The sequence below is a fragment of the Ovis aries genome, chromosome 17 (assembly GCF_016772045.2).
Source record: "Ovis aries strain OAR_USU_Benz2616 breed Rambouillet chromosome 17, ARS-UI_Ramb_v3.0, whole genome shotgun sequence".
In the NCBI taxonomy this organism is placed as follows: Eukaryota; Metazoa; Chordata; class Mammalia; order Artiodactyla; family Bovidae; genus Ovis; species Ovis aries.
Genome location: NC_056070.1, coordinates 41,958,719 through 41,970,420, shown reverse-complemented (window position 1 = coordinate 41,970,420; position 11,702 = coordinate 41,958,719). Strand labels below are relative to the sequence as shown.

The 11,702-nt window shown below is 37.8% G+C and overlaps 1 protein-coding gene across 1 annotated transcript; it reads left to right on the top strand.

Annotated features, from left to right (window-relative positions):
• Positions 1 to 7,894: 7,894 nt before the first annotated feature.
• Positions 7,895 to 11,043, top strand: LOC101108423 (zinc finger CCHC-type and RNA-binding motif-containing protein 1). Its single transcript, XM_004017286.6, has one exon. The coding sequence runs from the start codon at positions 8,042 to 8,044 to the stop codon at positions 8,648 to 8,650; it is 609 nt and encodes a 202-aa protein (XP_004017335.2). The 5' UTR covers positions 7,895 to 8,041; the 3' UTR covers positions 8,651 to 11,043.
• Positions 11,044 to 11,702: the final 659 nt, after the last annotated feature.

Here is an 11,702-nt window from a genome sequence, read left to right as displayed (position 1 = left end):
TGACCCATATCGAAAAGCACTTTTGTGTAAATATATATAGATTTACAAGGAAATAGCCTAATGAAAATGATTTTCAAGGTTGTTGAGATTCTTATGAAAATGGAAATCTGTAGTATTATGAAGTATATGCTCTTGCTTTCCCTGTGTCTCTCTTCCCCGCAACAATTTCTCCCTTCCTAGATTAGACTTGCCTGTTTTTTCAACTATCAGAGGACAATTTTATTGAAGTCTGAGTCATGAATGGCAGTCACATGTGACACTGAGTTCTATGTGATTCTGAGATGAGAGATAACATAGCGACCTTTACATAGCCTTCTTGAAAATACGTGCCTTAGTTCTCAGTGAGATTTGGTATAGATGATCAATGTGACGTTTGCCATCTTTATTTGGGGTTGTCTTTAAATTAAAATGCACTCGGGTTTACAACTATACTTAGTTTGTATCTTAAACGCCTTTCAAGTCTGTTTTATGTGCATTATTCTGTCAGCTATTTGTGTTAAAGAGATAAGCATGTCTTTGTTCTTTTTTATTTAATATTGTTTGTGTTTCTGTGTGTGTGTATGTTCATGTGTGTATTAAAAATATTCCACATCCTATATAGCATTTATTCTGCTAATTATTTATAACATTGCTAACATACCTTCAGAGTTTTTTTAACTCGAAAAATATTCAGTGGATTGAAGTACATTATTATGGATATTTTAAAAGAGCTTTTGAAAGAAAAGCAACTAGTAACGTAAGACATATGGGTCAAAGTAACTAAATCAAGCCCCAAATTATACCTTGCTGTTTTTTTATTTAAAATTTTTTTCGAAGCATTTGATTCTTCAAAACTGAATTTCTAATATTCGTACTTCATACTTAGCTGTAAAACATCTCCATGCAGGGAAGGATTTTGGAGTCATGTTTACATGGTGTCCACGTAAACATGTTTTGCATTTTCTTCATCAAAAAATAATAACTTATGTTGAATAAAATTGTGCTTCAAAATCTGGAAACAATTTCTGGAGTTAGGAAAAAAGGGTATCCCTCCAAGTATCTGAGTAACAGTTTCCAGTATCAGTTTCCAATATACTGGTAATATTTAATTACCAGTATAAGCTTCAAAGAGTTGTGATCGTCTTAAGGCAGAGGAGTTAAATCATTGGCCAACCATGCAGAGATGGTAATGTACAATCCAGGATTATAACCCAGGGCCAATTCCTTACTCCCATCAGACACGATCTCTTTAATTCTCAAACACCTGTTGTTTTTTTTTTTTTTTTTTTGAGGAGTAGGCACACTTAATCCAGAGGGACTTTGAGGGTAATTATTGGCTTACTTTTTGGTTTAGGGTGCACTTTTGTGATTGGATTTGTATCCAGAAACAAAACTTACTCCGAGGGAAGTAATGATATAGAACTGGCCAGAGAAACATCATGAGCATTGGTAGACAATTTTAAATATTATTGCTATAAATTGTTTAAACGTACTTATATTTATTTTTCTTGATATCAAATATCTATAAGGAGGAAAAATCTTTCAGTCTAATAATTGGTAAGGAAATAACATGTTCATCTTTCAGGTCAGTTCAGTTCAGTCACTCAGTCATGTTTGACTCTTTGCACCCCCATGGACTGCAGCATATCAGGCCTCCCTGTTGATTGTCAACTCCCTGAGTTTACTCAAACTCATGTCCATTGAGTCGGTGATGCCATCCAACCATCTCATCCTCTCTTGTCCCCTTCTCCTCATGGCTTCAATCTTTCCCAGCATCAGGGTCTTTTCCAATTAGTCAGTTCTTCGCATCAGGTGGCCAAATTATTGGAGTTTCAGCATTAGCATGAGTCCTTCCAATGAATATTCAGGACTGATTTCCTTTAGGATTGACTAGTTGGATCTTCTTGCAGTCCAACCAATTAAAAAAAATCATAGATGGACTATACAGTGTCAAATATGCATTTTAATGTTTATTTTTTAATATGTACGTAAAGATAGTATTGTTCTATGAAATTTTAAAATACTGATATCTGGGCTTGTAGTTTTTATAAAGTATCCACATATAAAATGTATTATTTTTACAATTATTTGTATATTTCAACACATTTTTATGTTTAATTCTCAAGCTTACATTCATTTTTTAAATGCATTATCATATTATTCCTATTACCGTACTGTATTTCCCAGTACAATGGCAAAACACGAAAACATTTTCAGAGTCATAAGATTTATCATTTGTGCCTGAAAAGCATCCATGGTTTCCTATTTTCACTTTATATTCCACGTTTATGTGTTGATAACGTGCCTTTCCATTTTGCCAGTTCTCATTCCTCAGGCATCTGTGGGACCACAATTGCCCTTTTTATTTCTCCATTCTTATCAGTAAGACTCGACAAAAATCTTTCTGATACATAATTTAGCATAAGCCAGGTAATCTCTCAACTAGCACATAAAAATGTCCCTTTCTTGTACCACATGATCTGAATCCCCTACAACCACTGAACCCCAAGCGTACATGCCATGCTAAGTCACTTCAGTCGTGTCCGACTCTGTGCAACCCTATGGACAGCAGCTCACCAGACTCCTCTGTCCACAGGATTCTCCAGGCAAGAATACTGGAGTGGGTTTCCATTTCCTTCTCCAGGGTTTATGTTTACCCCAAGCAAACCTGACTAAATGCTTTGTGTTCCAATTCTGCAGCTAGTGATGCTGTATTTTCCATAATTTGCTTAAACGTCAGTTTCCTTTGTTGAAGTGCAAGCTTCCTGAAGGCAGGGAGTAAATATATCTTACTTGTCTTTGCGTACTTAAAACCCTGTTTAAAAATACTGATGATGACAGCTTACACTTACAAAGCACATATTCTGTTCAATATCACGTTAAGTGTGTGTGCTATGCATGATGCAAATGTGTTGTGAGGTGCGTGCTAAGTCACTTCAGTTCTGTCCAGCTCTCTGCGACCTCATGGGCTGTAGCCTGCCATGCTCTTCTCTCCGTGGGATTCTCCAGGCAAGAATACTGGAGTGGGTTGCCATGCTCTCCTTCTGGGAATCTTCCCGACCCAGGGATCAAGCCTGTATCTCCTACATCTCCTGCTTTGGCAGGCAGGCTCTTTACCAGTAGAGCTGCCTAGGGTATACACTATGCTTTTAATTCTCATTTTGCAGATGAAGAATCTGAGGCACAGAAAGGTAAAATAATTTTCTCAAGGTCACGGAGCTGGTAGGAGGAGGAAGCAAGATTCCTATGGGGGCATGTGTAAATTTCACATGGGAAGATACTGGCTACAGTAACACTATGTGATAAACATGTTTCCTTAAAAGTAAACTAATGGGGATGACCCAGAAAGATGTTATGGGGAGGGAGGTGGGAGGGGGGTTCATGTTTGGGAATGCATGTAAAAATTAAAGATTTTAAAAATAAAAAAAAAAAAAAAAAAAAGAGGCTGCAGATTTTCCAAAATATATTATGCTTCTAGACTCTTGAGACAATATCAGACCATTATACATGGAAACTTAGGTTAATAATAACAATCATAATAATAATAAAATTAAAAAAAAAAAAAAAAAGTAAACTAAGGGTTTCACTCATCCAGCCATCAACAGGTACCCAGAGCAGGCACTCAGACATCACTGAAGAACATCACTGGATATACAAGGAGAAGACGGTATAGAGTGAAGTCTGGTGGAGTGGGGGTGGATGGTAGATGGGGGGCAGGTAGGATGTGCTGTAGGAAGTACATCACTCAGGTAAGGATGAGCTTCTGGCAGATGTGTCCAGGGATAACAGAATTGCTAACTGCCATCTAAAACAGGGCCTCACAGTAGCTTCTGTTTTGTCCAGCTTGAAGCCAGAGCAGAATTACTAAGAAAACAGAAACAACATTTAATATAAATTATCCCCTTCTCCCAAGAAACGTCTTTAGAGCACATTATTTTTACATAATGCTTTTTTTGGTTAATCTCATAAATTTTGTTCATTTATTAATGCATTAACATTCAGCAAACAAACATTGTTTTCCTGACAAATCTAAGACAGTATGATTTTAATTCTAAGATCAAAAAAAAAAATCTCCCTTCATACTGTCCCAAACCTAAATTTAAGTTTTGGGGGACTAATTTGGAGATGGAAATTGCATGCATTCTAGTTACATAAAAATATAAATTATAAAATATTGCTAAAAACCCACTCATAGGATAAAATATAACTGACTATAGAGGTTATTTGGTATAAATAAGTATTTTTTCCTGCTTTTTTAAAATCATATTTTGTGACCAGATTCCTGTAATATCTCCTAACTCAACTGAAATTCAGTTATTTTAACCATCTTTATGATTTCCTTTCCAAAAGGCCTGTACTGTTTCCATTTCTTCTTAGCTTTCTTAACTGAGTAAACTCTTAGTAACTACAATATAGATATAAATATTCCCAGAAGATTTTTTTTTCCCTTCTATCTCATTTCTTCCCAATCTGTAAACTCTCTTCCTGGGTAAACCCATCTTTGGGAGGAAACCCTGCTCTCTATCCTCCATTCTAGATCTAGTTATTTAATTGTCTAGTATACTTATTGATATCAGTGATGTTATTTATAATAATGGCTAATGTTCATTGACTATCAGCTAGCTGCCAGTCACTTTTAAACGTTTTGCATATAACAATGCTTCTACTACAAGGATGCTATGGGTTCAATAATATCATGTTCATCACACCTGAATGAAATAGAAACAAAAGAAATGACATATGTGACCCTAAGCCCCACCTATACTAGAAATTTCCGGGGACAATATGAACATATTCAAAACTGAAATTACCTTCTCAGTAAACATTGTCCTCCCTCCTTCTGTCCATTTTTGGTTACATTTGACCCTTAAGCTACTATTGTAAATGTAAATAAATAAAACTAAACATTAGAAAGGAAATACCATTTTCACCAGTTTTGTAAATGTAGGAGAAATCCTTTCAGAGCTGGTTATTTCCCTTCACAATCCACATTTGTGTGTGTGCTTAGTCATTCAGTCCTGTCTGATTCTTTGCAAATCCATGCACTGTAGCCTGCCAGGCTCCTCTGTCCAAGGGATCCTCCAGGCAAAAACACTGGATTGTGTTTCAGTCCTGTCTGACTTTGCAAATCCATGCACTATAGCCTGCCAGGCTCTTCTGTCCAATGGATCCTCTAGGCAAAAACACTGGAGTGTGTTGCCATGCCCTCCTTCAGGGATCTTCCCGACCTAGGGATCAAACCTGGGTCTCCTGCATTGCAAGCAGATTCGTTACCATCTAAGCCACATTGAATATATACATATACTAATCAAGGCATTTGGAACATTCTATAAATCCAACAGAAAAAAAAAAAAAAATCTCCAAGTAGTCCTTAATGTTTTTGTTCCTGAAATTACAATTCATTTCATTTTTAACAATCAAGTATTCTTCCTTGTGTGAAAAATCACATCTAGGTTGTCTTATATCAGCATCCAGTGGGATTATGTTAACTGTGCGTGGCTTCTTTTAATTATATATTCATCCACTGAATGAATATTTGTTGAACATTCATTACATGACAGGCTCTGTACCACACAATAATACACAGTTCTTCTGGCAATGAAGTTTCCTGTTTTATAGGAAAAGGCAAATTGTTCAAGATCTGCTGTAAATGTCTTTGCTTTCACTGGTCTCTCTCATATGTCTCAGTCCTTTGATGTATCCTGTTCTATCCCTTATTTTTCTGAGATGTGCATTTAAATTATCTGTTAGTTCATCCAACACACATTTATTGAGCACTCGCTTATGTAGGCAGCATCTTTATTCTGCTCTGAAGATAAAGTGTTGAAGAAAACGCACCAGTCCTTGCCCTTTTAGAATTACTAGTGTGATGGGTGAGAGATTTTGTGCAATAATCACAGGAAAAGCTGAGTTGTGAAGCAAAGAATGTTCCCTGAGAATGAGGTGGGCCTTTCCAGTCTGAGTGGGGTGGCATGGGCCTCCTTGGGAAGATGACGGGAAAGCTGAGACCTAGAGGACAAATAAGTGGGAGGTGGGGGCACAGAGAGAAAGTAACGGAGGAAGAGCCTTTCAAGCAGAGGAGACCATGCCCTGCAGACCTTGGGAGCTGGAAAACACCAGAAAAGTCTCAGGTGTGGCACCAGTTCTGGAACCAGTTTTCTCCTGCACATCAGCTTCAGGAAGCTCTCTCTTCCTTATACTCTTATATTTTTTATTTTTAAAAATTTATTTTAAATTATATATATATTTAAGATATAGTTGACCTACAATATTGCGTTAGCTTCAAGTGTACAGCACAGTGATTCAATTACACACACATATATGTCTTTTTTCAGCTTCTTTTCCTATAGGTTATTACGGAATATTGAATGTAGCTCCCCATGCCGTACAGTGGGTCCTTGTTTTTTAATCTATTATATGTATATATGTTAGTGTGCATGTTAATCCCAAACTCCTAACTTTTCCTTTTTTTCCCCTTTCCTCTTTAGTAACCATAAATTTGTTTTCTATGTAGGGATCTATTTCTGTTTCTTAAATATGTTCATTTTTATCTCTTTTGCTTTGATTCCACATGTAAACAATATTGTATGTTATTTGTCTTTCTCTCTCTGGTTTACAGTAATCTCTAGGTCCTTTCATGTAGCTACAAATGGCATTATTTCATTGTTTTTTATGGCTGAGTAATATTACATTATATATATGTACTAAAGCCTCTTTATTCATTCCTCTGTTGATGGACATTTTGATCATTCCCATGTCTTGGCTATTATAAGTAGTGCTGCTGTAAGCATCGGGGTGCATGGTATTTTTTCTGGACTAGAGTTTCTCCAGATATATGCCCAGGAGTGATCCTGCAGGATAATATGGCAGCTATACATTTAATTTTTTTTTAAGGAACCTCCATACTGTTCTCTATAGTGGCTGTACCAATTTATATTCCAGCCAACAGGAGTATCTCATTTAGCAGCCACGCATCAGCAAAGGCCATGTTCCTGCTCCCCAGAGTGTGGTGTTCTGGAACAAAGGTGACATTAATTTTTTCTTTAGAGCGGTTGTCTTAGATAGGTGTCATGATGATAAATGTGATTGATAAAGAGCCATTAAAAATACATGCCCATATTTCAGGAGCTAGGAGGTGTCAGAACCTGAACTTCCTGATCCCTGTATGTAATAAGCTGCCTTTAGTGTGGTTAGAGTCAGGGCCTCACTTTCCTGTTCAGGTCAGAAAATCACCTGTGTGGGGGCTTCCCAAATGGTGTTTTTGTTTACCCTGAAATATGTTTTTGTGTAACCAGAGCAGACTGAAACAACTCTTCTCAATAGAGTTTTCCTCTTTCGTCTTAAAAAAGATCAGATGAATCTTTGCACCTTCCCTTTCAGTAGTAAAAATATCTCAATTAATTTCTTGAAGAGATACTTTCTGCTATTTTTTTCAAGGTAGTTTTGTCGAAAGAATTTCAAACAAAATGTATTCCTAACCACTCCTCAGGAAGATCTTGGAAAAATCCTATATTAAGAAATATTTTAAAGCGTAAGCACTTTTAGTTCAGTCGCTCAGTCATGTCCGACTCTTTGCGACCCCATGGGCTGCAGCACATCAGGCTTCCCTGTCCATCACCAACTCCTGGAGTTCACCCAAACTTACATCCATTGAAGCGGTGATGCCATCCAACCGTTTCATCCTTTGTTGTACCCTTCTACTCCCGCCTTCAATCTTTCTCAGCATCAGGGTCTTTTCCAATGAGTCAGTTCTTCACATCAGGGGGCCAAAGTACTGGGGTTTCAGCTTAAACATCAGTCCTTCCAATGAACACTCAGGACTGATCTCCTTTAGGATGGACTGGTTGGATCTTCTTGCAGCCCAAGGGACTCTGAAGAGTCTTCTCCAACACCACAGTTCAAAAGCATCAATTCGCTTCTCGTCTCCTGTGCCCGACCCCTCCCGGGACCCGTGATGCAGAAGCAGCTGGAAGGAGCGACGTACGGTCGGGGTTGAGCCCCAAGTGAGCTGAGGGCTCGCGCTCTTCTGGCCCTCCCCCCCGGGCCCGCCCCACTTGAAGAAATGAGTGGTGGATTGGCCCCAAGTAAAAGCACAGTGTATGTATCCAATCTGCCCTTTTCCCTGACCAACAATGACTTATATCGGATATTTTCCAAGTATGGCAAAGTTGTAAAGGTTACTATAATGAAAGATAAAGATACCAGGAGGAGTAAAGGGGTTGCATTTATTCTATTTTTGGATAAAGACTCTGCACAAAACTGTACCAGGGCAATAAACAACAAACAGTTATTTGGTAGAGTGATAAAAGCAAGCATTGCTATTGACAATGGAAGAGCAGCTGAGTTCATCCGAAGACGAAACTACTTTGATAAATCTAAGTGTTATGAATGTGGGGAAAGTGGACACTTAAGTTATGCCTGTCCCAAAAATATGCTTGGAGAACGTGAACCTCCAAAGAAGAAAGAGAAAAAGAAAAAAAAGAAAATTCCTGAGCCAGAAGAAGAAATTGAAGAAGTAGAAGAAAGTGAAGATGAAGGGGAAGATCCTGCTCTTGACAGCCTCAGTCAGGCCATAGCTTTCCAGCAAGCCAAAATTGAAGAAGAACAAAAAAATGGAAACCCAGTTCAGGAGGTCCTTCAACAACAGATGATTCAAGACGCCCAAGGATAAAGAAAAGCACATACTTCAGTGATGAGGAGGAACTTAGTGATTAAAAATATAAATATATATATTATGTAAATATCATTAAAATTTAAGTCTTGGAGTACCAAGTTCCCTTGGGACTAAAAATTACTTTTGAATTTGAACATAAGAACACTTAGTACCAAATACTTTTTTACTTTAGATAGTTGATAGGAAATGGTAATTTTATAGTATCATGTTTATCTTGCATCAAGATTTGCTAATAATCATTAATCTTGAAAACAGTTCATTTGAATAAAAAAGGAAATGTAATACTATTATAACAATGCTATCCCAAGAAGAAAGTCAAAGTCGCTCAGTCCTGTCTGACTCTTTGTGACGCCATGGACTATACAGTCGCATGGAATTCTCCAGGCCAGAAATACTGGAGTGGAATTCTCCAGGCCAGAAATACTGGAGAAGATTCCCTTCTCCAGGGGATCTTCGCAACCCAGGCATCAAACCCAGGTCTCCCACAATGCAGGCGTATTCTTTACCAGCTGAGACAGAAAGATAGATAGTAAAAAGATTTGAGAAGTTCATTATAAAAGGTTATTCATGATTGGTTTATATAAGAACTTTTGAAATAAATTTCATCTTTAAAATAAAAACTTCATAAAGACAAAAAAAAAAAAAAAAAGCATCAATTCTTCGGCTCTCAGCTTTCTTCACAGTCCAACTCTCACATCCATACATGATAACTGGAAAAACCATCACCTTGGCTAGACACACCTTTGTTGGCAAAGTAATGTCTCTGCTTTTTAATATGCTGTCTAGGTTGGTCATAACTTTCCTTCAGAAGAGTGTCTTAATTTCATGGCTGCAGTCACCATCTGCAGTGATTTTGGAGCACCAAAAAATAAAGTCTGACACTCTTTTCCCATCTATTTGCCATGAAGTGATGGGACTGGATGCCATGATCTTTGTTTTCTGAATGTTGAGCTTTAAGCCAACTTTTTCACTCTCCTCTTTCTCTTGCATCAAGAGACTCTTTAGTTCTTCTTCACTTTCTGCCATAAGGGTGGTGTCATCTGCATACCTGAGGTTATTGATATTTCTCCCAGAAATCTGGATTCCAGCTTGTGCACCTTCAGAGGGTTAGACTAATGAAGATACTGCCATGCTGCTCCTGTCTGCAACCCCGTGGCCTCTGTCTGTTCTTTCAAACATTATTACCTTTGCCATTGGAATTCAGAATTTAGGCCACAATATAATCAATGAAAAAACTCACTCATTTTAAAAGTCAAGGAGACTCTTGCATGTTGAATTGAGCTTACTGAGTTTTTATCAATGGCAACTCAAAATATACATTTGGAGAAGGCAATGGCACCCCACTCCAGTACTCTTGCCTGGAAAATCCAATGGACGGAGGAGCCTGGTAGGCTGCAGTCCATGGGGTCGCTAAGAGTCGGACACGATTGAGCGACTTCACTTTCACCTTTCACTTTCATGCATTTATTGACTTTTAATTATTGGATCTGTTCTTAGGTGTGAAAGATACTGGAAGCTATTTCTACTATGCAACTACACATTCATATTTGTAGTATCTAACCTGAATTTAATCAGTCAGAAGGAACAAAATGTTTACCAGAAATGACAACCTGAAAAAAAAAATAAAATGATTGTTTTAATTTCCTGTAGATGAATTGTTTGGGTTTTAACATGTAAGGCTGTGCAGCTAACTATGTCTTCTCTAATTACACGGAAATTCTCTTCTGACTGTATTATGTTCATTCATTCACTAATAATTCTCCCTCACAAATATTTATTAGGCTTGTTCATCATTCATCAAGCAATGAAAATAGGGATGATATTTACTGGGGGAGTGCAAGTCACTCAGTCGTGTCCAAGTCTTTGCGACCCCATGGACTATACAGTCCATGGAATTCTCCAGGCCAGAATACTGGAGTGGGTAGCCGGTCCCTTCTCCAGGGGATCTTCCCAACCCAGGAATTGAACCCAGGTCTCCTGCATTGCAGGTGGATTCTTTACCAGCTGAGCCACAAGGGAAGCCCAAGAATACTGGAGAGGGTAGCCTATCCCTTCTCCAGCGATCTTTCCAACCCAGAAAAGGAACCAGGGTCTCCTGCATTGCAGACAGATACTGGAGGAGATGCACATGTTGATGTATGGCAAAACCAATACAATATTGTAAAGTAATTAACCTCCAATTAAAATAAATAAATTTATATTAAAAGAGGCAATTATAGAACATTTTATGTAGTCAACCCCTATACATATTTATTGCACAGTTATAAATACTAAGGCCTATCCCAGTGCTGGAAACATGGAGTTGCAGAAAAATATTGATGAAATAAGTCTTTATTTCATGTATATTCCTCTCTTTTAAGGAGAACTGGAAATAAACAAATGAATATATATATATATATGAAGTGGTGATGAGTCCATGAAGCAAAATCAAGCAAAATCTTTACCTCTTCAGATGGCGAGTATTCAGGGTGTTGCTGTTGAGAGAGTATTCAGAGAATGCATGTTACCTTTGAAATCTGGATGAAATTTGAGCAAAAATATAAATGCAGCAAGAAAGTTTGGCAAAGATCTGGGTGAAGAGTGGCAAGCAGTGGTATCCGGTGTGTGTGAAGTGAGGCTCAAAGAGCTTAGAAAATTTGGGGAATTCTAGTAACACAGTGGCTTGAACACAGTGAGCTCAGAGACAGCAGTTAGAAATGGGGTCTGGTGTGCCAGTGGTCAAGATTTTTAGGGCTTGGGGTCACGTTAAGATCTTTGGATTTTACTCAAGCGTGATGGGTGTCAACAAAAAAATTGGAACAAGGAAGTGACATGACGGAATTTATGTATAGAAGGTCTCTGACTTACAATGGTTCAACTCATGTTTTGTTTTTGTCTTTTTTTTTTTTTTTTAATTTACCATGTTGTGAGAGCAATACATATACTATAGAAACAAGAATATGAGCTTTGATCTTTTCCTGGGCTAGCCATATACAATATGGTCTTCTCTCCTGATCCTGGGCAGTGGCAGCTGCCAGCCAAGCAGCCATCAGGAAGACACACAACAGAT

Excerpts from the sequence above, each read along its gene's own strand:
- LOC101108423 (XM_004017286.6), top strand. The coding sequence starts at position 8,042 with ATGAGTGGTGGATTGGCCCCAAGTAAAAGCACAGTGTATGTATCCAAT.